The sequence below is a fragment of the Scylla paramamosain genome, chromosome 12 (assembly GCF_035594125.1).
Source record: "Scylla paramamosain isolate STU-SP2022 chromosome 12, ASM3559412v1, whole genome shotgun sequence".
In the NCBI taxonomy this organism is placed as follows: Eukaryota; Metazoa; Arthropoda; class Malacostraca; order Decapoda; family Portunidae; genus Scylla; species Scylla paramamosain.
In genome coordinates, this window is record NC_087162.1 from 23,959,361 (window position 1) to 23,984,849 (window position 25,489).

Below are 25,489 nucleotides of genomic sequence, written 5' to 3' on the forward strand. Positions count from 1 at the left end.
TTATCAGGGATTGATCAGTGACAAGAAATTGAATATCATGGAATAACAAGACAAGGTAAAAGAGTGAATGTGAATGCTTGTTGGAAGCATTGCTGCATCAGACCTAGAGAACACTATGTAGATTATGGAAAAGTTTTGGATTGAACTGCACTAATAAGGAAACTGGTTGTCTTCTATAGGTTCTAGGATGAAATGGCTATATAGTAAAGGTGCTTGCAAGCTGTAGCTTTTCACCTGTGACCTTTGTTATTGTTGTGATGAGACTGAGTCAGTTGATGCATGTAATTAGGAACTGATAGATGTGCTTTCACCAGATGTTCCTGGCAATGATTAGTGTAGGAGATTTTTATCTGTTGCTTGTATAGTGTAGGAGATTTTTATCTGTTGCTTGTACTAGGCAAAATGTTGGCAGTTATTCATTAGGGATGGGCACTGCATTGGACTGGTGCCATATTTAATCTGTTCAAGTCCTGAACTGAATAAATGGCATTATCCTATATGGAAACAGTGCTTACAGGCTGCTGCCTTGTGGTCACTTGTAGTCTTTCACAGTTATTGTGCCTTGTCTTATCTTGTTTTTACTGTTACAATATTCTATCATATTGTTTGAATGGTTAAAGATAGTAATTGCAAAATTCAAGCATGTAAGAATATTTTTGAGTGGTAAGCCAGTTAATGCATTTATTGACTGACTGACATACCATGAGAAGATCTTTATTGTCAGAAATAAGAAATGGTTGAATATACATTGATATATATTTATTTACTAATCTTTGATTTTCATGGTAAGCATCAGTTTTGTAAATGTTATTGGTTTTGCATATTTGTGAAATGTGGTAAAATATCATAATTGCAAAAGCAGTGTAAAGAAAATAGTTTACCACCAACTTATGTAATGATAAAAAAATCACAGGTTGTTGAATGTATGGCAGTACATAGCCATCAGTGCTCAGTTTCCTAACTCACGGAGGCTTATGTAGTTTGCTTGCTTCAGGTGTGGATGAACAGATTAGCATCTGTAGTATACTTAAAAGTGTAGCTTATGTTTACCTTAGGCCTCTTTCTCACAATGCCACTGGTTGCAGCCACTGTTTATCCCAGTGTGAAAAGATTGGGTAGCTGGAAGCAGTAAGTTACTGTGCACCACTGTTGGTGGTGGTTACCTGCTTGCACCACTGTGTTGGCCTCATATGAAAGGCTCCATTGCAAACTATGGGAGGTAACTAGTGGTGGCCATTGGTAGTGGTGTGTGAAAGGGGCTGTAGTAACTGAGGTGAGCTGCCTTGTATGGTCTTCATACTTCCATTCCAGTGAGTCACATATGAGAGCTGCAAGGAACCCAGTTGGAAAAAGGGTTAAGGGACCCCTAAGCAAGAACCAAATAGGCAACAGGACAGCTTGGCAGTAGTCAACTTTGAGACAGAAGAACTGGGCAACAGAATAAGATGATTTCACTTGCTGGTTGACTGTTTTGTGTTTAAAGTTGTCTTAAAACTTTAGCTCTGTGTGATGTGTTATATCCTTGGTTACTTGCACTTCATTGCTGACTGACATGGTCTTCTATTTCCTATTTTCCCCTTTGATCACATTTTCAATAAATTTTCATGTTCTGTCCCTGGTGAATGTAGTGCTTTATATACAGTCTTATCTTTGGATCTGTGTGAGGCTATGAAGTTGGCCATGGTTGTAGGGTTGGAAATATTTTTTTAATGAATTTCATAATGATGTGAACTCCAAACACAACCAGTGAACTGGCTACTTTTTTGGCAACTAAATCCCAGCAGCCTAACTCCTGACATTCAACCTGGTTGTTCCCTGTTTGTCGTCACTTGGTTATCCTGTCATTGAGTTGCCTTGTCGACCAGTTGTCTTACCATAATAATCCAAATGGTCGTGACCAAGCTGTCTGTCATATTTGACACGAGATAAGAAATAATTAAGTAATAGAATATTGAAAATAATGGCTGGATGATCCATCAGGGGAAGAAGAATCCATACCCAGAAAGAGAATGATGTATGTAAGAGGTAATTTAATCTACACAAAAATCCCTGGAAACATCAGTTGACCAAATTAATAAAGACATTTGGGTTTCCTAGTAAAAGAGGATCTATGTAGTGAGTAGGTATAATACAGTAAACCACAAGATGAACTGATGTCCATCTCTTCCTTATTTGAGCAAGCTGCCTCAGGTATTGAACAGTTTGATTGTAGCTATTGTATTGTTTAGAATTTATTTGCTGTTGGTGTCAGTGTTAAGTTGTGGAGTTGTGTTCTTAGGACCCTGGCAGGAGCAAAAGGCTAGTATTCATGGTGTCCTGTGTGTGCTATAGCAGGAATGGAGGGCCAACAACTGTGCTTTCCTGTATTGACCAAGTTGTAACATGCAGGGAAAAGTCTGTGGTTACACCATCCATCCAATGTTTACTTTGATTCAGCTTAACTTGTCTTCTTGAGTATTCTATACATAGACCAATGTGGTGTGTAGTGTCCAGATTTTTATCCCTTATGGAAAACGGCAGGTATTTTTTATTTATTTTTTATTATTATTATTTTTTTAGAAGTGATTTTTTTTATTACTCTTCTATGATTTCTAGCATATCCAGTGAAGTAAGGCAGGAATATGTATATTTTTGTTCCCAGAAGTTGGAAATTCTGTGCCAAAATAACTCTTCATTAATTTTGTGTAAACAAGTAATGCCTCAGTTTTATTTGCTTGGAAACAGTACACACACACACACACACACACACACACACACACACACACACACACACACACACACACACACACACACACACACACACACACACACACACACACACACACACATGGTTGGGCATGTGTTCAGCAAGAGAATTTCTCTCTCTCTCTCTCTCTCTCTCTCTCTCTCTCTCTCTCTCTCTCTCTCTCTCTCTCTCTCTCTCTCTCTCTCTCTCTCTCTCTCTCTCTCTCTCTGATTACAGAATAGTTATGGCAGTATTTTTCCTGAATGTATTAGAGATACTCCAGAATGTACTAGAGAAAGTGCAGTCTTTGTGTGCATGCGTGTGCTTGTGGGCGCACGTGCGTACATGTGTGTTGGTGAACCCTTGCTATGATAGGCCAGAAGCATTCTCATAAGTAGTGGTAAACACAAAGAATAAAAATATTTTTATTATATGAATTTTATCCGTGAAAATGATTTTATGAAATCATGCAACTTAGAGAGAGAGAGAGTCATGCAACTTAGAGAGAGAGAGAGAGAGAGAGAGAGAGAGAGAGAGAGAGAGAGAGAGAGAGAGAGAGAGAGAGAGAGAGAGAGAGATACAAGCTGCTGTAAGTAAACAAAAACAGGGTTTGTTTCCCTACAGCAGCTTGGTACAAGTACAAGGGAAATTAAGTGATATTTGAGAAAAAAAAAACAAGAGCAGGTCAAACTGCAAAATGAAACCATAAAAAGCTCCATGTCAGGTAGGTGCCTTTGCAATAGCTAAACCTTGCAACCTTCAACCAGAACCAACAGCCCTTTGTAGCATCATTTCATAAACTATACTGTTCATTTATTGTTGCTGTTGCTGTGTAGATTGTGCCATTCTTGGTCTGGTTTGAATTGATTAAGGCAGCATTGTGCAGATTTACATTTTGGGAAATCACCTTTTGGGACCTTTATTTTTTATTAAATATTTTGTTGCCTTCTGACCTGTGTGGAATTCCAACTTATAGAATGCCGACTTTTGGAGGTTTTACTGTACATAGGAAGCAACATTTCTTAGTGTTATTTAGGTATTTGGTCTTTTTCAATATGTGCTTAAGATCTCTTGAAAAGTTTTCTTTCACATGTTCTACTACTCATGCTGCTTTGAACATGATATATGCATATTTGTGTGTGTGTGTGTGTGTGTGTGTACATTTTGGCTTTATATGATTATCACAGAGATAAAGCTGATGTTTGGATTGTGCGTACAAGGTCATTAAAGGGGAAGCTTGTTAGAGAGTCTTGCTTTCATGGAAACAAAATATATTCCTTCCCTTGCCCTTCATGATCTATATTTATTTATTGTGAAGGTGGTAGTGGTAACATTGATAAAGTAATATTGATGATTGTGATGATAATTTGCATCACGTGTTGTATAAAGAGGAAGACACACAAACAGACAGACAGGAGTAAACTTAATCCTGACGAGGGTAGTGGTAGTTATAATGATGATAAGTATATTCCACATTTGTACTGCACATAGCAATCTTTTAAGTAATATTATACCTACCCAAGTCAGAAAGAGAAAAGGGACATTGAACTGACCATGCCTTAAATTAACATGAGCAGTCTTTGTGAGGTTGCATCACATGTTATGTGGGTGCAGGAACTGGTCTCTACAACCTGTGCCTTGGAAAATCATGGTAACTTAGTTTTGTATTGCTGTAAGAAAATCATTATTTTAAGTTTAAAGTATTGCATTTGTTATGCATGTGGACGTAGGAACTGATGCAACAGAAAATGATTATTATGGCAACTTAGTATTGTTTTCTGTGTTCCATATAAGTTTAGACTTATATAAATACTTATTTGTTATCAAGAGTGGGATTACTTAGAAATAACTAAGAATATCAATATACAACATTAGCTTTGTTGTCATACCAGTTTGCAGTTGTTTCTTTATTGGATTTTTTTTTCTCTCCCCCAAGCACAATCCATCTCCAATATGGCAGTGTCAGATGTTTATATATTTTACTTGATTGAAAAATTTCTAATGGTCTTTAGTACTTGCCATACTTGTAATTGGTCATTAAATGGTATTATTGTTTTGATTATATTATGAGTGATTTATATTTAATGCCTCTGCATAGTTTTTAATTATCAGTAATGGCAATAACCATTGTTACATAAACTGCTCATAGTGCCAGTAACCTATTGCATTCTTTTCCACTGTGCTTGACATTTTCCTTCTGTCATAAATCCTCTTATGTGCTGACTACCATTACAATACTGAGTGGCTAACTGATAAATTACCAGCATATCGAAGGAGTGAGGGTTAAAGGAAAATATTGAGGAAGTTGTGAGTTGAGTGTGAGCTAACTGTATGTTGATATTGTACAACTTATCCATGTTTTGAGTGTTTGGTTCTATTATTTGTCAGGTCAAGTAATCTTTCAGTGTTCTCCCTGATAGGTGGTACGTCAGTTTGGTGGAGAGGCAGAGCGACATTTGTACCGGGTGTTGATTGGTCACCTGGAGTGGTCTGGGTCTCAGGGAGGAGATAGCCACCGGCCTTCACCAAATAACAACAACAATAACAACAAGGTAACTTTTATATCCTGCCAAATTCCATAGAATGATATTGATTTGATAATATATACTACCTTAATATGATGCATACTTTCAAGAACTCCAGAGGGATGCCTGTAGCAGAATTTTCCTTTTATTCTTGTCTTTGAATGTTCTCACCATGTTTCTTTCATCCCATGCTCTTACATACTCCTTTAATTTATCCTTCATTTTCTCTCTTGCACCAATGACATATACTATTTGTATATTCACTCTCTTGGCCATTTTACTTTGTTATTCTTTTCGTGAAGTGGCCAACCACTCCATGTTTCATTCCTGTGCTCATTCCTTTGCCTTCAATTGTAGTTTTCACCTCTACATAAGAAATAGTGTTCTTCTTTGTAATTGTTTCTAATCACTGACCATTCTGCATGTTGATCTAGCAAAGGTAATGCTGACTATTCCTGTCATCTTTGTCTTTCTCTTTTGTTTATTTTTCTGTCTCTGTTGTCTTGGTCTGTCATCTGTTGTCTGTCTGTCAGCCACAGTTTCTCTCTCTCTCTCTCTCTCTCTCTCTCTCTCTCTCTCTCTCTCTCTCTCTCTCTCTCTCTCTCTCTCTCTCTCTCTCTCTCTCTCTCTCTCTCTCTCTCTCTCTCTCTCTCTCTCTCAGTGTAGGACAACTGTTAAAATTTGTGTTTTAGTGATGGTGTGTATTAAAGTTGGATGATGTGAATATTGATGTTTCAGGATAAGGAGGCTGTGAGCAGTGTGGGTGTAGCCTCCCTCACCTGGTCATCTACCAACGGGGGGGCGAGTGCCCTCCTTCTCCAGCATCTGGGGGCCACTCTTCCTTCTTCAACTTTTATTGCTAGTCTTGCATTTGCCATAGCAAACCCACCAAATCCCAACAAGGTAAAGTGCAGCTTTATTTGCAAAAATAGGGTAAGTTCAACTTTTAGAAAATGTGGAAAAGAGTAAAAGAGATTATTTAAGTATTCCTTTGTTTTATTGAAATCAAAACCAAAGATAGTTGCTAAAGAAAATAGGACTTTTATTTATATACTTTCAGGTCAAGCCACAGTGGGTGAGTGGCGTGTGTAGGGCTTTGAAGCTCTCCCGTCTTCAGGAGGTCACCCTCTGCTTGTACCTGCTTCAGGAAACCAACCAAGAAGTACGAAGTCAGTCCATTGCCATCCTCAAGCTTAAACTTCCAGATCTTGTTCGTGCATATACTGATACAGGTAAATCATAAGCCATAGCATGAGATTTTCATCATAAAAGTTTTATTGTGAAAATTAAGTATGCCATGAAAGATTATCAATATCCGTATTTCCTATTCAAGTGAGCATTGTTAATTTTAGATTTGTCTTGGTCCATGCTTATACAGTAGAGTGCTAATTGTGATAATTACTTATGGTATCCAGATCTACCTATTATAATTCTCTGTCACAAGAAATTTCTTTATGCATAGGGGAGTAATAGAGGATTGACAGAATATATGGGATAAATATAAAAACATGAAAAGCAAATGATGATAAGGGGAAAGGTTTATGATGCAGGTGGTGGTTATTGATTAACCAGCTGCTCATGGATCCTGCAGGTGACTTCAGTAAGAACTTACTATGACTTAATTGCAGAATGCATATGATTGATGCATATGTTTATGGCAGAGCCTTTGAGTCCCTCATGAATTATTGGGATGGTATATTGTCTTGAGTTTCTGAACTGTTTTCATTGATATACTTGATTGCAATTTATATTGGGTAGCAATAGAAAACATAGGTTCATACAAATTTAATTAACTGTCAGGTAGCATGTGACCATTACATTTATGTATTTTCTCCCCAGAATCTGAGGATCGTGAACTATTAGAGCTTTCAACAGAAGCTCTACATCTATTGTTGACACACATTGTACATTTGTGGAGGGATCCACCAGTGTCCCTCTTACCTCAGGAGTCAATACAGGCTTTCATATCTGCACTCCAACGAGAGTTTCCTCAATCACGAGTACCTGTGGTTTTGGCTCCTTTGCTTTACCCAGACTCGGACATCCTCATGGAAAAGATGACTCAAGAACAACCTTCTAATATGGCCAAAAACCTAGTAATATCCTGTTGGTTTTATTAATGCAGTTTATGAGTTGTTATATTGAGTGAAACTAAACAAAGTTTGTTACTTGATACTAGTATCCTGCTAATGTATCTTAATTTTCAGCTGGATGGGTCATTAGCGGACCTGGTGCTTGAACTGGGCTATAGTTTCTGTAATACTGTTGAAGAATGTCGGAACAACTTGGCCAACTTTGGGGTGAACTCCATAACCCCAGCAGCTGTGGCCAAGGTGTTGGGTGTGATGGTGCGCACCCATACTGGTCTGCCCTCAGAACAGGTGAAGTTCTGTTACCAATTTTCTGAATTTAGAGCCACTTCTTCAAGTAATGGGAATTCTTTAAAGCAGAATATGGATGAGTAGTAGTTTTGTAGATTAAATTCTTAAGAATCTTCACTTGACTCAAGAATAAGGATTTTATGAGTAAATGATTGATAGTACTTTTCCAAATATAGTGTCATTATATAATTTGTTTTATTTAATGAACATTGGGTTATTACAGATTGGACTGCAAAACCTCAACACCCCCAGTTCCTTATGGAGTGACAGCAAAGACAAAGCTACTAATAGTCAGTCACAGTCAGGTGGAAATGAAGTTGGTGTACCAGGCTCAGGCAGCCTCTCGGGACCTCACGGCTGGAACGTTGAGGTGTTCATCAAGGGCCTGTTAGAAGTTGTACCCAATTTGAACGTTAAGGAAATCTTCACCAAGCTGGACCATAAAGGATTCTTGGTCAAAGACAGACAGGGCTTAAAACTTCTCATGACTGGTCTGAGGTATACATCTTAGTAATGTTTGGTATGATAACTTTTTTTCTTGAAATTTGTAAGAGTAACCTGGTGTATTGTGACTCCATTCTAATATATAGGGTTTTTTTTTCAGGTGTCTCCTTCAAGGCCAAGGAATACGGCTTGATTTATTTCCGGTGGAATGCTTCTATCACCAGTGGAAGAATACAGAAGAGCAACTCAATCTCATCACACAAATACTCAAAAATCCTGAAATATTTTGCTTTACTGACTTTCACTGCCACATGATCTCAACTGATTGCCTTAAGACCCTTCCAGAATTGGATAATAAAGAGGTACACTTCTTTTCTTGTTATTCATATTTGTAAAAAAGAGATTCATACATATTTAGTATGTGTGAAAGGGTGATCTCAGTGATGCTTGAGCTTAACTGTTTATTCTTTTATTTATAGTAGACTTGCCAAATGTCTCATGTTCATTTATAATTTTTCACAATGATGATAACTTTTTCTCTCTCCCTAGAATAAGTTTTTTCTCTCTTCATAGGATATCATTTACAGTCAAGTAAAAATAACTCCACCTTTATTTCAGGTTGCTACTTGGAAGTCTGTTCAATTGCTAGAAATCCTCCTGTATTTGGGTGAAGCTGGCCACTACACATCTGTGAAGGAGCTCTTTAAATTTCCTATCCAGCATTGTCCAGATATTCTGGTGTTAGGCTTAGTGCAGGTGAGATCTTACTTTCCCAGGTCACTGAGCCTTCCTCCAAGGCCTTTGGTGACTGTCTCTTTAAGCACTCCCTTTTATATGCTTCTTAATAGGCATAGAAAACAAAATTTATACCTTTATTGGTATTTTCATTCCATTTTTGAGATTCAGCATTTGTAACAGTGAAGTTAATTAGCACAATATTGATGAGTCCAAAGAGACTACCAGTGTTAGATGTTTGGGACTCATAGCACAGCTTGCATGTTTTTATAATATAGAGTTATGTATAAATGAATGTACATACCAAATCATGTAATCTGTGGCTATTTGCCCTCCATGAAATTGAAGTCAATATCAGGAAATATGAGGTCACAGATTATAAGCGAATGTAATTTTGGTATCTGTTTCAGGTCAACCTGCCCTACACAATGTTGCGACAAGATCTCATCACCTCACTCATCCCAATATTCCTTGGAAATCACCCGAATGCTGCCATCATCCTACACCATGCCTGGCACACACAGGTTAGTTTTCCTACTCTAGTTCTCTCTCTCTCTCTCTCTCTCTCTCTCTCTCTCTCTCTCTCTCTCTCTCTCTCTCTCTCTCTCTCTCTCTCTCTCTCTCTCTCTCTCTCTCTCTCTCTCTCTCTCTCTCTCTCTCTCTCTCTCTCTCTCTGTGTGTGTGTGTGTGTGTGTGTGTGTGTGTGTGTGTGTGTGTGTGTGTGTGTGTGTGTGCTGTTGCTAACTGTTTGCTTTCCTTCTCTCCCTCTATATCCATATCCTATATTTTATTGACTTAAAATATGATGTGCTATTACCAGTGTCATGTTAGTGTTTTTTCTGTTTTATTGTACAGAAAATGCATCTCAAGTCTGAACTTTTGGTCAGTTTTCAAATAGGATCCTAACAAACTCGTATTTTTCAGAACCACACGAACACTGTGCGTCAGATCATCATGCATGCCATGTCTGAATGGTACATGATGGTGGAAAACGACCAGACAAGATTGAGTCGTATCCTAGATGTGGCACAGGACCTCAAAGCTTTATCTCTGCTCCTCAACGCCCAGTCTTTTCCTTTTGTTGTGGACTTGGCTTGCCTGGCTTACAGACGTAAGTGCTGCCATTCTAAGTTTTGTAACATGAAATGAGATAAGCCCAGTTTGTCTCCACTTAGCTGGGGATTTAAGTGTCAAACCGCTTGGTTATAAGTTTTGTGCCATTAATCACATCACAGGTTAGATGATGGTCAAATCAAGCTTTTATTTATGTTTGAATTCTTTGCAGGTGAGTTCTTAAAGTTGGACAAATGGTTGACCGACAAAATTCGTGAACATGGAGAACCATTCATATCAGCTTGTGTAAAGTTTCTTCAGCGGAGGTGTCCCCAGCTGATGGGAGGGAAGGAAGACATGTTGCCCAAGTCCTCCCAACTACCTCCAGAGACAATGGGGACCATCCTTGTTTGCCTCAATGCTTGTGCCATGTATGTATCCATATATTTGTTCCCAAGTATTTTTAGAGGAGGATGTAGTGGATCACTCCTCAGTCATTGATTATCATGAGTGTTAGGGATTGATGATTACTAGAGGATGCTTTAATGGAAAGAAAAGAAGTATAATTTGAGCATATGTGGTGACTGGAAAGTGTTATGGTTTGTTGTCTTACAGGAATGTGTCCCAGGAACTGTCAGACACCATAATCCAGATGTTCCAGAATTGTAACTTGATGAACAGAAGAACACAAGTTGGTGTGGTAAGTGGGAACCTAAAGCCACACACCAGTCATTAATCTGTATCCTTTGTAACATCTGTAAGGGAAAATTCAATTTTATCTGGCTTATGTGAGGTAATTGAAAGAATTTGTGATCCTTTCCAGATTGGCTTTCCTGGTCCTGGACCAACTCCATCCAATGAAGGTCCATTGGGAAACATAACATCCAGCCTCAGCAACTTGAACCTTGGTGGTGCTGGTGTATCCTCCTCAATTTTCCCAACCCCTGTCTCGTCTTCGATGAGCTTTGGAGGGATAGGATCAATTGGGGCAGCTCCGGGCTCCCCAGGTCGTCCCCTTGGACCCTCTACTGCACCAGGAACATCCCAGTCTCCTTTGTCCTCCATATTGCCTAATCTTCCTCTGGGACCAGCCCTTCCTGTGGCACCAGTGGGATCTCAACTCCCTGCACTGCCTGCCTCCTCCAATCTGCCCTCCTCACTGAGGTCTCACTCAGTCCAACCCACTGTTGCACCCCCCAGACAAAGTGAGTATTCCAGTGCTGGAAGACTGATCATAAGCAGCATGAGATAGGGAAGATGCTATGTTACAGATTTGTAGTGTGAGATAAGGAGAATGATGTCTTGCATTTTTATTTATTTCTTCATTCACTCATTCATCATTCATTCATTCATTTATTCATTCATGCATTAATTAATTAATTCATTCATTCTAATTTAGCATAGTCTTGTATCTTTGGTGTCAGAGGTTTCATTTGTGGATGCTAATCGACATTGAAATTATATAGAGGTGGTTTGGTCATAATGAAAGGATGAATGGGCAAATCTGTCATGGCCATCCCTTGTGGGTTATGCTCCTGGTGGGAATGAGACATCAGAGAGATAGATGGACAAAAGAGTGAAAGGAATGAAAAATGCATGTAGGGAAAATAGAGTTAGGAAAGGAAGGCCTTCTAGGAGATAGAAAGATAGGGTAAAGAAGTACATGTGTGAAAGAGGTGCTAATGGAAGAGTGAGGTTGTGTGTGTATTGTGCTCATGTAATGCTAGAAATAAATAAATAACCATGGGAATTATGTATTTAAGAAAAAAGAACAACAAAACTTATTTATTATTTATTTTTTTTCAGTGGATATGTCACAAATTTTTGATATGCCACAGTCAGTAAGCAAGGAGGTAGAAGATGAGGCCAACAGTTACTTCCAACGTATCTACAATCATCCGCCACATCCCACTCTATCCATAGAGGAGGTGAGTTTCATCCTCTGTTTTAGTACAGTTCATTTATACATTTTCTGGTTTTGGCTCTCGCATTATGCAGATGTCTTTGACCCATGCTGAGGGGGACTCTTGCACCATGCCCCAGACTCCTATGGCCCGATGGCACCTTAACCTATTCTCACCTGAGAATTAGTGAGGCTCGTGGCAGGTGATGGGGAAGAGGTGCTACAAGACATTTCCCCAACCCCCGCCTTTGTTTCAGTAGTATAAGCTCCTGCCCCATCAGGAGCTTACACCCTTCCAAGCCATGAGGCAGCTGGAGGAGGAGTACCCAAGCCTTTTGCATCTGGTACTCTTGTCTGGGTGCAAGTTATGCTCAAGCCCAAGAATGAGGAGACTGTGTTTCTCCTCGCACAAGGCTTGCGAGAGAAACCTTTCGGCATCATCCTGTATGAGGCCATGATAGAGGCCAAGGGTGTTGTTCTGCAATATCCATTGGCCTTCTCCCTTGAGGCCATCTTGGCGTGTCCTTGCCTTGTGTTTGTCTACAGGTGTTCGTTTCGTAAAGGGCACGGCCGCAGAGAACCCACATGTCAGGTAGAGGTGATGTTCAGGGGGCAACTCCTGGACTCCCTTGACCTAGGCTCGTGGGTTGTGTACTCAGTCAGGAGGCTCACCCCTAAGTCCCCGCAGTGCTTCAAGTGTCAGGCCTTTGGGCATGTCCAGAGGCACTGCAGGTCCTGGGTTCTCTGCGGTGTCTGCAGCAGCTAGCATCCCACCTCAGAGTGCATCAGCGATTTGAGGGGGAAAACTGTCCTGCTCAATGCCTGAATTGCGGCAAGAGTCACCACATGTGGCACAAACTCTGCCCATAGAGGGTGAGGAGGTTTCCTACCAGTTGCTCTGGGCAGAGGGCAGCCACAGAGAATTTTATAGACCAGAAACCCTTGCCAGCAGTTCTGCCACAGACCTGCCCTCCTAGAGGAGGAGGAGGAGGTCCTAGGTTGTCCCCTGGATATATATATATATATATATATATATATATATATATATATATATATATATATATATATATATATATATATATATATATTGACTAATTGATTGACTAATAACTGGATTCTTACAACAGATAATATTACATCAATTGATGTAACATTGTTGTAATTTTAGTAATGAAAAATTTTCTTGACTTAATGCTTTTGTCCATTTCCAGGTTTTAGATATGTTGAAGAAATTCCATGAATCTTCAAATAAGAGAGAGAGGGAAGTTTATTCTTGTATGCTGAGAAATCTCTTTGAAGAATATAGATTTTTTCCGACATATCCAGATAAGGAACTCTTCACCACAGCAAGACTGTTTGGTGGCATTATTGAACAGGGTCTAGTTGAGTATGTATAACTGCATCATTCTTGTTAAGCTCTTCATTTTTGTAAAGATCAACATAGAATCTTGAAATCTTGATATGGTGAAATATACTGAAAATATAATTTACATATCATTTCTAATCCTTTCTTGTTTTCTAGATACATGGCACTTGGAGTGGCTCTGAGATATGTAATGGAGGCACTTCAGAAGCCGCATGGCAGCAAGATGTATTACTTTGGTATAGTGGCCTTAGATAGATTTCGGAGCCGCCTCAAGGAGTACCCAAGATATTGTCAACACCTGATGGCAATTCAACACTTCAATGAATTTCAGCCACATTTAATTGAGGTATATGATGAAATTTTGTTAACTATGGTCATCAGATTCATGATTTATGATACTTGAGGTGATATGTTGATATATATTTAATTACTATGGTTACACAATGCTCTTAACCATTTCATGTGATGCTGACTCTGTTCTTTGAAGGATTTTTGGTGCAAACATCAGTATGGTAACAGCTTGTAATAAAAAGTAATTGTTAAAAAATGAAAATATTCCAGTATCAGATAAGTCATGCATGTTGTAGGAAGCTGACAGTGGATAAAGAAGAATCACAGTGTCTATTTTATACTTGCTAGAGATGGTCCTATTTTTTAATGGCATCTCTTACATCCAAAAATTCTTGTAAACATAAAAAAAAAGATCATATTGGTCACATAGTCATGATTAAATTTTCTTGTAGTATATCAAGTATGGAACACAGTCCCAAGAACCTCCTACACGTCCCTCTGGGGTGGTTCTGCCTCCTTCCATCAATGTTTCCCCAAGTTCATCTGTGCCTGGAACTTCATCTTCACTTGTGGTTGCTCCAGTCACTGGTGGAGGGGCTCCCCCACCACCAGGAGTGCCTCCTGCATCATCTGTAGCAAAAAGTCTGCCTCCAGCCACAACCACCACCACTACCACTGCTGCAGCTATTATCAAGCCTCAGTTACCCTTGGCTGCCAACAATGCAGTTGGGTCTGGAAAGGTAATTATGATACATCTCATATTTATTGAAAAACTTTGACTACTTTCTTGGTATTATTCCATCTCATCATATTGGAAACATACACATTTTATGATGAAAAAAGATTGTGTGGGTGAAAATGAAAAAGGGATGTTGGTTAATTTGTACATTTTATTGCTTAATTTTTGCATTTTCATTGCAGAAGTCATTGTTTTACCTTCATTAGTTATTACTACTATGAGACACAACAGTGTGGAATTAATTTTGTGTGATGAGTAAGATATGGCTTTAATTTCAGCCAACAATTACTACAACCAATATTGAGACGCTTCTTGTGGCCACTGAGAAAGAGGAGAAAATAACACCCCCTCCAGAGCACATTCAAGACAAAGTTGCCTTCATATTTAATAACTTAGCTCAAGTCAATTTACCTCAGAAGGTGAGTGAATTTTCTTTTGTGTGTATAATTTGTTTTTGTCTTTGCTTTTTTAATTTATCTTTCTCTTGGATTTCCATTGTGCTTAACAGAACTATTGAGTTTTTGTTTCCCTTCACAGTTCCATACATGCATAGGATGGTCTGAAAGCACTTGAAAGTATTCACCATTTCCAATCATTGCCTAGCCATTGTATTTATTGTGTTCAAGGTTTCATACTTTATAGTGATCAATTAGGTAACTTTATTCACCCTTCTTTCATCAGGTTTATTGAGTTACTTTTAATGTTCATTCACCATGTACAAAACATATATATGTATAAAACATGAGGTAATAATATTTTTTTACTGTAGTGTGAAGAACTACGTGAAGTGGTGGGAGAGGAGTACTGGTTGTGGGTGGCTCAGTACTTGGTTATGAAGAGAGCCTCCATTGAAAATAACTTCCACACTCTCTACTCACTCTTTCTTGACCAACTCAAGATGAACTCCTTCAACTCGATGGTCTGTCGGGAGACACTCAGAAACATCAAGGTGAGCAGAGTGTGATAAGATACTTGATTACAAGATACTTTATAATTGTTTGTCACAGTGTTCATCTATGCACTGGTTGCAAGATTATAACCAAGCTTTTTATTAATTACACAGGTACTTCTAAGGGCTGACAAGTCTGTTGCCAACTTCTCAGACAAATCCTTGCTGAAGAACCTTGGTCATTGGTTGGGTATGCTCACTTTAGCAAAAAACAAACCAATACTTCACACAGATATTGACATGAAATCCCTGCTGATTGAATCTTACAATAAGGGACTACAGGTAAATCTATCGTCATTATGCCAGAGCATGAGATCTCTGTAATTGAATTTTATGCAGTTATGTTGTTAGATATTGCATTAATGTGAATGAATAAACATTACTCATAGTATAGACTCTTGCTAACATATGTCTTCCATAACAGGAGATGCAGTATGTGATACCCTTCGTTGCTAAGGTGATGGAGTCTTGTGCCAAAAGTCGGGTGTTCAAGGCTCCCAATCCTTGGACTATGGCTATCATGAATGTTTTGGCAGAGCTCCATAAGGAACCAGAAATGAAACTGCATCTCAAGTTTGAGATAGAGGTGCTCTGCAACAAGCTGGAAATTAATCTGGATGTAAGTTTTCTAGACTAAGTGAACAGTGAGAGTTTTTAGCTATTGTGGTTTTATTATTAATCTTTTTTTACTTGTAGAATATGGTTAGAATAATGGTAATGTGCTTGTTCCCCAGGATCTGAAACCAGCTAATGTACTAAATGATCGGGAACGCATTGCTCGCCTCAAGCCCCAACTCTCACAGCCTGGAGGATCTAAGAGAGCAGAATCTACACCTCTCTTCCCAGCATTGCCAGTCTTTGCTACAGCTTCTTTCATGCGTAAGCATAATTTCTAAACCACTTACTTTTTTCCTCAGTTTTCAGCTTAATTTATAACCTCCCTGTCACAGAGGTGTTTATGGGTATTTGCATAGAATGTTATTGCAAATTAACACACACAGCAATTTTAATTAATCATTATTGAGTCTCTTAGTCATGAGATTAAATGAATAATTTTCTCTTCAAATAGCAAAGACCCCAAGTTGGTCTCAAGCAGTTCCACCAGGTGCAATTGTGGACACAAACACAGCCAGTGTCCAGAGCTCTTCAGTTGGTGCCACTCCCACCCCACTCACTGTGCTGCCTCCCCATCCCTCCACCACTCCAACTCCTATTCAGCCTCAGCAACCACCTGCCTCTGAACCACGCTTTATTTACTCAGATATTAGTGTTGCCTCACTTAGAGGCTTAGAGCCTCACATATCTGTCTCTGTACCTCAGGTGAGTTAAAGCTAAAAAGTTTATGTGTATATGAAATGTAAGGCTATATATGCTATGTGCTTTTGAATAGATCTAGAAATACCATAAAACTATTGTGTAAAGTTTCTTCTTCAGGTTTGTGGTGTGGCGACCAATGCACAATTAAAGCAGCTAGTTCGTCATGCTGTGGAGCTAGCCGTCCAGGAAATTGTTGCAGCAGTCATTGAGCGCAGCATCAAGATAGCCATCACCACTGCTGAACACATCATTAAGAAAGATTTTGCCCTGGATCCAGACGAGTCCCGGATGCGAGTTGCCACCCATCACATGGTGCGCAACTTGACTGCAGCTATGGCCATGATCACTTGCCGAGATTACCTGGCCACCAACATCACCAAGAGTATCAAACAGGGACTGATGCAGGCCTTCTCTCGTGTAAGTGATTTTGTACTGTACCCCACACCTGTCCAGTCTACACAGGGTGTTTGAGTTACAAGCGAGATACGTTCCGGAAGGCTTCTTGTAAGTTGTTTTGGTCGTAACTTGTCGTAATTTTTCAGCACACAAAAAAAAAAAAGTATCATACATTCTGCAAACAATGTAGTGCTTGCTTACTTGATACCATGAGAGAGAGAGAGAGAGAGAGAGAGAGAGAGAGAGAGAGAGAGAGAGAGAGAGAGAGAGAGAGAGAACCTTGCCTTATGGGTGATGTGATATTATTGAGATTTCAGGGTTCTGCCAAACCAGGGTTAAAATGAGACACTCTCTCTCTCTCTCTCTCTCTCTCTCTCTCTCTCTCTCTCTCTCTCTCTCTCTCTCTCTCTCTCTCTCTCTCTCTCTCTCTCTCTCTCTCTCTCCCTCCCTCCCTCCCTCCCTCCCTCCCTCCCTCCCTCCCTCCCTTTTTTGGATTATACATGCCTTTATTCATATAATTAATTGAGGTGGCTGTTGGAAAGCATAAGACAGGTTTGTCTGGCTATTTGTAAACTTAGAAGTGTCTAGTTTTGTGAGTAGACTGTTCGTATCTCCGAACATTTGTAACTTGTTACCTTGTAACTCAGACACCCTCTGTACTTACTGTAGTACCAGTAGGGTTTATAATGTGTAAGAGAAAGGAAAAAGTGAGGTAATCATAATTGAGGTAGGGAATTGTAATTAAAATTGTAAAACAATATATGGTCAAGAATTTTATGGTTTTGGTTTTATTTACTAAGAAATAATACTTCAGCTTTCTTTGTATAGGAAATGGTGGTTTTATTTACTAAGAAATAATACTTCATCTTTCTTTGTGTAGGAAATGGTGTTTCAATGATTTTTTGACTAGGTTTAAATTTTTATTTTCAGGCTAATCCTCAACAGCTGCCACAACCTGTTGAACAGATGGAGCAACTTGCTGCTGCCATTGCACAGGAGAATGTTGGCATTGCTTGTGCCTTCATCCAAAAAAATGCTGCTGAAAAAGCTGTAAATGAAATGGACAAAAGATTGTCACAGGTATCTCATTACACTTGTTTTAGTAATGCATGATGATGTAAGCTGTAAGGAAACTATACTTGTAATGTCTTTGGCTACTAATTGAAAACAATACCCAGTTGCCTGAATGGATGTGTAGCACTGTGTCTCAAATATTTAGTGGAATTAGCTATTTATAAAACACACAGGTGAGGATGTAGAAGTCCATAAAAGCACATCCATGCCTTGTTGAATTATTTCATTATCATATGGCATTCTACTTTCAAGGATTTGTTATATTATAAATGTTCATCTGGCCATCTCAGGTACCATGATATCTAGTTATAACTGACTTCCTATCATAGTTCAAATTATAAACCATCATATGTTGAATGAAACAAGTTATGGACAAACCATCAACTCTCAAGTAGTAAAATGAAGAAGTAATTTTGTACATTAGACACAATTATCTTTCCCTTCAGGAATATGAGGCTCGCAAAGTAGCTCGAACAGAGGGACGCCGCTACTGTGATCCAATGATTCTGACCTACCAAGTAGAACGGATGCCTGAACAAATACGCCTGAAAGTGGGCGGCATCACCCCACCACAGATGGCTGTGTATGAAGAATTTGCCCGTAACATCCCAGGCTTTTTGCCCATAACAGATCAGGACACCATGTTTTTGGCCAAACCAGTGCCTATCAGTTCGGTAAGACCATGTGAATTTATTATTTATAAATGAATTTTCCCCTATTGTAAATGAAAGTGTCATATGAGGCCTTGTATTAAAAAACTTTTAAATTGACTTGTAATTCTTTACAGCAACAGCAACAGCAGCAGCAACAGCAGCAGCAGCAACAGCAGCAACAGCAGCAACAGCAGCAACAACAACAGCAGCAGCAGCAGCAACAGCAACAGCAGCAACAACAACAGCAAGGGCCTCACACACAACAGCAAGCCTTTGGAAATGAAGAAGCAACAGCATTCCTTGTCCTGACAGAGAGAATCAGTGCTGAACTAGAGCACACCATTCAGACCTTCACTACCTTGGCTCCAAGCTCCCCACTGCTGTCCATGCTTCATTCCCTACGGGAAGGATTGCTACTCACACGCACTAACAGAGATGTCCACACTGCTCAAGTACTCTTGAGGAAGGTTTGTGCCCCTTTGCTCTGGTTGTACAGTGTGTGTATGTGTGTGTGTGGTAATCTTTGTGTTTTTAAGTGTAGATATTTTTGTATGAATTAGCTTTGGCATCATCCAAACTGATTGTTTTTTTTTGCAGTGTGTTGACAACCTGATTGAGGGAGCACGAGAATTGCCTAGTGAACCTGAGCTTAACCAGTTGGCACTCCGCTTCAGAGACTGTCATCTCATAGTGCTCAAGGCCATGGCTGATCATCGCTGTTATGGTGTTCCCTGGACCTCAAAAAATATTACCAAGTGAGTTGGTCATAATGTTGTAGAGATAAGAGAAGTTTACTTTTATGTATTCTCTTTTCTCACCATCAGTAGTACCAGGATTCATGACTTGTGGTTGTGAACTTTTCATGTGTAACCTAGCAATCCTGCAAAGATGCCCAGAGGTGTGACACATGCTTCATCCAATGGTTCTCAGACATTGTTGCTTACTGGCACACTAAGGGTACATCTTGGACTTGTGGCTGCACCAACACTGTGGGCAGTGTAGTTTTTAGGAAAATTAGGCAGTACACTGATGATAGTCAGGCATACAGTTTGCAAATCACTGAACTAACCACTTTTCTTACAGGTGTTGGACAGAGGGGCGGGATGAGGTTAAATATAACTTGGACGTGGTAGACTGGCTAATCCGCTCCAGCCTGCTCAACCATCAAATTCTTGATGAACATCTCGCACGCACCCTTGATGATCCCCGAGTTCACTCCTACTTCCCCTCTCTCTTTGTGATGCAGCTAGTCCAGGTTAGTGGAGTTATATGATTTGAATTTTCAAATATATAACTAATTTACCTGTAATATTATGAGTAATGGATGAAAATTCCCTCATATTTATTTTACTGTAACATGAATTTACTCTTACAGTTTGGTTGTACTGTGAAAAAAGACTATTGTATATTACAAGCACCTCTTCTCTATCTGCTCTCTTTCACACACACACACACACACACACACACACACACACACACACACACACACACACACACACACACACACACACACACACACACACACACACACACACACACACACACACACACACACACACACACACACACATTTGCATAACTAGTATCTTATTTTTATTGTTTTTTTCTTTCCTACAGATGTATCTTATAGATGACCCAAGCAATAGTGTGTTGAGTGAGACCGACTTGCAGCTAACATTGGAGGCTCTGGTACGTCTGTGCCACTCAAGGCAAGCTCCAGAGGGTCTTATTGCTCTCATTGAAGCTCTCCGCATGAAGCATGACTTGCTGACTGGGGAGCGCATCCCTGGGAGCAACAGTCTCAGTAACTTGAACAATCCTATCTCTGCTGGGCCAAGTCTTCACTTCCATTCTGGAGTGACACAAGCCAGGGACTTCCAGGATCCCCCAGCACTGCAAGAAAAGACAGAGGTGCTGTTGCGTGAGTGGATCAACATGTACCACTCCCCCTCGGCTGGCCAGGGGTCTGCATCAGCCTTCCAGCATTTTGTTAAGCAGATGAATCTTCATGGTATTCTGAAGACAGATGATCTCATTACTAGGTAAAGATAGGAGAGTCACAGTGTAATATCTGTACGATAATTATTGTGTAAGTTAGTAAATATGGAATGGTAGTTGATACTTAATCTCTTCTCTGAATTATTTGTTTGTTTTACTTTTCTTTAAACTATTTTACACAAAATTTTTTAGTGATTATTGTGTAAATGATGTAAATATGTAATGGTAGTCAATACTGGTAAACTCTGGAACTCCCTGCCTGCTTCTGTATTTCCACCTTCCTATGACTTGAATTCCTTCAAGAGGGAGGTTTCAAGACACTTATCCACCAATTTTTGACCACTGCCTTGACCCTTTTACGGGACTGGCATTTCAGTGGGCATTTTTTTTATTGATTTTTGTTGCCCTTGGCCAGTGTCCTTACATAAAAAAACAAACAAACATAATCTCTTATGAATTATTTGTCAGAATTATTTGTTTAAATTTTTCTTTAAATAGTATTTTACATAAAATTTGTTAGCTAAAGAATTTCTTTGTAAAGAAGAGAAATTGATTCATGCATATAGCAGTAATCATCTAAATATGTTATGTATCACCATCTAAAATTTAATGTTGATTTTCAGATTTTTTAGAATATGCATCAGTATGTGTCGTGACCTGTGCGTGCGTTCCATCCTGGAGCAAGGGCAGGGGCCATCACCCACCTACGTACGCAGCAAATGCTTCCAAAATCTAGATGCATTTGTGCGGCTTATTGCCTTATTAGTCAAGCACTCAGGAGAAGCTACCAACCCTACAACAAAAATAAACTTACTTAATAAGGTAAAGGAAACTACTAATTGTGATAGTCTTATACTGATAACTAGTTGAACATACTTTATTAATATCCTTTAAAAGAGTGATTTAAGAAAGTTGCTGTCTATACTTAATTACATACAGATCAACAATAATTTTATGTGTGAGAAAAGTAATGTCTTTCATTTGAAGATGAAAATATTGAATTTTCATTCATTAATTAATTTCAGGTTTTGGGCCTTGTTTGTGGGATTATGATTCATGATATAGAATCCAACAGTACAGACTTCCAGCAGCTGCCATATCATCGTATCCTCATTATGCTCTTCCTGGAATTGAATGCTCCTGAAACAATCCTCGAGTCAATCAATCTTCCGGTATGTGAAGTAAGCTCATATCATTGATGTCATTATTTTAAATTTATTTATACAACTAGATTTTCTTGGGATATGAGAGGTAGCATCCAAAAAATAGAAACATAACTAAGATTTAACAAAAACCTCTAAAGAATTAGCTGCAAGATTAAGTAATGCCTTTACACATCGTGTTATATTCTGCTTTCTGCGCTCTTTCCTATTAATGGAACACGTTGGTACCTGGAGTATCTTGATACTTCAAGAATCAAATAGACAACATTTAAGAAATATCTTACTATGCATTTTTAAGTTGCAGCATTTGCTAAAAAGCCTTTAATGAAACTAAGAAGGAATTATGAGAACCTTGACACACACACACACACACACACACACTGTCATTAACAATTTTGGTTGGTTGATGAGGAATAGTTTTATGGACATAGAAAAGAAAGAAATCAATAGTTTAATGACAGGATATAATATATGTAAAATCTGCATTTTGTGTTAGATTTATGATATGTGCCATCTGCTATAATTTCCAGCTTCCTTACTAAATCTACCAATTTCTTTATATATACTTAACTTGCTTTCATATTTAACAATCTTTCATGGACTTCAGACAATTTGCATAATTTCCTTTTTATCTATAACTTTGTCCCTTTCATGATCTTAGTCTATACTCCCATCTAAATGACAGTAGTAGGAGAAAGGATGCAAAAACTTGAAACATACCCATTCTTTTGAGTCCAGAAGTTTGTGAGTTTGCTCCTGACTTGTGTCATTTGCTTGGAAGAGGCAGCCACTGCCACATGACCTTGTTGCAGCTCCATTACTGGTCAGTTCACAGTTTACTCAGGAGTCTACATCTTTGTGTTTCTTGTCCTTCTATATTTGTTTATATTATTATATCTTGCATATTAGGCAGCTAAGGTTTATTGATTTAATTAATTTTATTGATTTTTTTTTTTGGGGGGGGGGTCAGAGGGAACTAGGGTGAATGGTTTACAGCTGATCTTGTTTATTTATTTATTTTTTGTGTATTACCCTAATAGAATACAGAAACTTACATTACAAGGGTTTCCTATTGTTGTATCCAGAATGTTTCATCTAATAAACCATTAGAGTGAGATACATCATAACTCCCAGTGTTGTATGTCTACTCATTAGGATAACCATTGAGGCTATGTCACATGTGCTTTGCTGCTAAACTAGTCCATCAATAGTGTGGTTATCTTGTAGGATGTCTGGTAAACATTTCATGTGAATTATTTTGCCAAATCCAGGGCTTCCTCCAGCTTGGTTGTGGTCTAGAGTTTCATTCCTTTAATACTGGCACTGGCCAGTCAGGCAGACTTCCACATCTTTTACTTCTTGTCTTTTTATCCAGAATTTCTCATGATCTAAACTAATCTGTATGGCAAACATCCTTCTCTGGGCATGATGTTTGACCAGTTTCACTTACTGTATTACATGAGCATATACACTTGCAAGATGTTTGTGCTGTTTCTTCACTTGCTGTCACACTTTTATGGAGGAGTTGCTGCTGTTTCCCACTTGTATTGCTTCTTAATACTTAAAACTTTGGTAATTTGACTTTATTCACCATGCTGGTGTTCAACTGTTGGTGGGTGTTTATTTGTCATCACCCATTCCCAGACATCTTGTTGATCCAAGAATATCTCTTTTTGACCTATAAGGACAGTTGTTGTCTGACACTGGTCATGAAGCCTCCAGGTAATTCAGCTTAGATTGTCTTGTGTGATGTATTTTTCAATCGTGCCTTCTCAGCCCATCATAGAAGTCCACAGCCTTTTCAGTTTTTGAGAAAGAATGCTGGCTGACCAACTGCCCTTTCCCTGTCCTGCCATTGCAGCTACACGACCTCTCTCTCTGGCACCACGGGAGCTCCCAGCAGTGTACTTGTGATGATCACTACCATCAAGTAAGGCAGATATACCAGGGCATGTTATCAATTTTGAATCATGCATCCCAGCATGAGGGTTGCACACCAGTTTTTACTGATGGATTAACGTCTGATGTTGGTGTTGGCTTTGGAGCCTTTTTCCCAGATATTTCCTGGTGTGGCAGTGTCCTCTACATACACCTCAGTTTTACCAGAGTTGTCTGAAGTCTTACTAACTCTGTAAACTCTATCCATTGGCAATGGGAAAATTTTGTAATATTTTCTGACTACATTACGGCTGTTGTTACATGAAGACAATGAATTCTCGTCCCCTGTCTTGCATATACTTGTGATTGATCTTACAGTGTAGACATGGTCATGCTGGGCTCCTGCTCCAATGTCTGTCAAGCATATGGGAGAGGCTAAAGCCTCCACATACTTTGCTGCTGCTTGCCCCCAACCCCTAAGGTCTTGTTTCATTTGAGATGGTTACCAATTCAGACCATTTGTTAGAATAGATGGAGGATCTGGTGGCCACTGCCAATATCAGCAGATCCCTTCCATAGCTGGAAGTATCTTTACACTGCCTTAACCATGAGGACACCATTATGAGACAGTTTTGGCCCATCTCTGAACTGGGCACTCATTCCTCAATCATACTTTTGTTGATGGGGATTTCAAATCTTCTGCAATGATTACCTGCCATTTTAGTGTCCCAGCTTGGTGTGTTGGATTTTGAATCTTGGAATTGGAGAACATGCAGAAGCTATGGAAACAAAGAAAAAATAAAATTCTGTCATTATGCAGTGTCTCTAGTTTCATATTGATGAGACCTTAGAGAATGGTACCTTTTTTGACAGACTCCTCTCTCTCTCTCTCTCTCTCTCTCTCTCTCCTCTCTCTCTCTCTCTCTCTCTCTCTCTCTCCTCTCTCCTCTCTCTCTCCTCTCTCTCTCTCTCCTCTCTCTCTCTCTCTCTCTCTCTCTCCTCTCTCTCTCTCTCTCTCTCTCTCTCTCTCTCTCTCTCTCTCTCTCTCTCTCTCTCTCTCTCTCTCTCTCTCTCTCTCTCTCTCTCTCTCTCTCTCTCTCTCTCTCTCTCTGAGAAAGAAGGCAATCACCTTGATAAAAAATATATAATGCTTTATCATCTAGGAGACTGGTTTCTTAGTATACATGTATGTATAATTTGAAAGTTTATTAATTTATAAGTTAGCATTTTGTTATCTTCACCAGTATTATGTGCTAGCTTAAGCCAGTCTCAAGTGTGGCTTGGCAAACTTATTTTTAACTTACCAGTCTGAGCTTGACTTAAGTTCTGTTCAAAATTGTAGTTGGGACAAGGTTTGTCCCAGACTTGATGCTGCTATGACAAGCACAACACTATACCATAGTATAGTATTGATCAAATATTTTTGTTCTTGATGCATCTGTGACTGTACAGCCTTAAACATATTTATAGTGTCGGTTATTATGCAAACTCCTCATCTAGTTCTTCTTACAGACTTAATTACTAGATAGGTGTAATCATATATACACATCAGTTGTTTATGCATGTTCTAGTGAGCCACCTGATGGTCTCATGATTAAAAAACTCACATAATAAAGCAGAATTTGTGTCTGGATATTTAGGGATCAGAATCTGCATTTGAGTAGCCAACCAAAGATGAGTGAATATGGATGGTCAGTGTTCTTGGTTGACTAACATTTATGCAGAAAGTACAGAAAAAAAGAAAGAGCACATTTTTACCAACTTCTAAAGAGCAAGTAAGGCAAGAATGGAGATAATTTAGATGTTCACCACAAAAGAGCAGGTAAGATGTGCATTATTAGGTCACATGGATAATTTTCCAAGTCTTGTTGCTGAGATGGTAGAACATGAAATTAGGAA

General features: G+C 39.0%; 1 protein-coding gene across 11 annotated transcripts in view; it reads left to right on the forward strand.

The window, feature by feature from the left end:
* LOC135105914 (CCR4-NOT transcription complex subunit 1-like) overlaps positions 1–25,489 on the forward strand; it is a 33,174-nt gene that overhangs the window by 2,924 nt on the left and 4,761 nt on the right. For 5 of the 11 annotated variants that reach the window (XR_010271051.1, XR_010271052.1, XM_064014617.1 and 2 more), the window contains exons 2-33: positions 5,146–5,277; positions 5,989–6,153; positions 6,311–6,482; positions 7,090–7,346; positions 7,458–7,631; positions 7,855–8,129; positions 8,236–8,437; positions 8,694–8,831; positions 9,221–9,334; positions 9,735–9,921; positions 10,096–10,294; positions 10,479–10,563; positions 10,687–11,068; positions 11,670–11,791; positions 12,978–13,153; positions 13,289–13,478; positions 13,876–14,163; positions 14,441–14,581; positions 14,932–15,111; positions 15,226–15,393; positions 15,536–15,730; positions 15,846–15,990; positions 16,181–16,431; positions 16,534–16,845; positions 17,755–17,904; positions 18,345–18,572; positions 18,686–19,018; positions 19,149–19,306; positions 19,635–19,806; positions 20,169–20,593; positions 21,173–21,371; positions 21,575–21,730. Coding sequence is in view for 7 of the 11 variants with exons in the window: in XM_064014617.1 (XP_063870687.1) it covers positions 5,146–5,277; positions 5,989–6,153; positions 6,311–6,482; positions 7,090–7,346; positions 7,458–7,631; positions 7,855–8,129; positions 8,236–8,437; positions 8,694–8,831; positions 9,221–9,334; positions 9,735–9,921; positions 10,096–10,294; positions 10,479–10,563; positions 10,687–11,068; positions 11,670–11,791; positions 12,978–13,153; positions 13,289–13,478; positions 13,876–14,163; positions 14,441–14,581; positions 14,932–15,111; positions 15,226–15,393; positions 15,536–15,730; positions 15,846–15,990; positions 16,181–16,431; positions 16,534–16,845; positions 17,755–17,904; positions 18,345–18,572; positions 18,686–19,018; positions 19,149–19,306; positions 19,635–19,806; positions 20,169–20,593; positions 21,173–21,371; positions 21,575–21,730 (6,471 nt within the window). In the remaining 4 variants the exon portion in view is untranslated. The remainder of the gene's footprint in view (positions 1–5,145; positions 5,278–5,988; positions 6,154–6,310; positions 6,483–7,089; positions 7,347–7,457; positions 7,632–7,854; positions 8,130–8,235; positions 8,438–8,693; positions 8,832–9,220; positions 9,335–9,734; positions 9,922–10,095; positions 10,295–10,478; positions 10,564–10,686; positions 11,069–11,669; positions 11,792–12,977; positions 13,154–13,288; positions 13,479–13,875; positions 14,164–14,440; positions 14,582–14,931; positions 15,112–15,225; positions 15,394–15,535; positions 15,731–15,845; positions 15,991–16,180; positions 16,432–16,533; positions 16,846–17,754; positions 17,905–18,344; positions 18,573–18,685; positions 19,019–19,148; positions 19,307–19,634; positions 19,807–20,168; positions 20,594–21,172; positions 21,372–21,574; positions 21,731–25,489) is intronic. The other 6 variants (XR_010271054.1, XR_010271055.1, XM_064014621.1 and 3 more) reach the window with 3 other exon arrangements.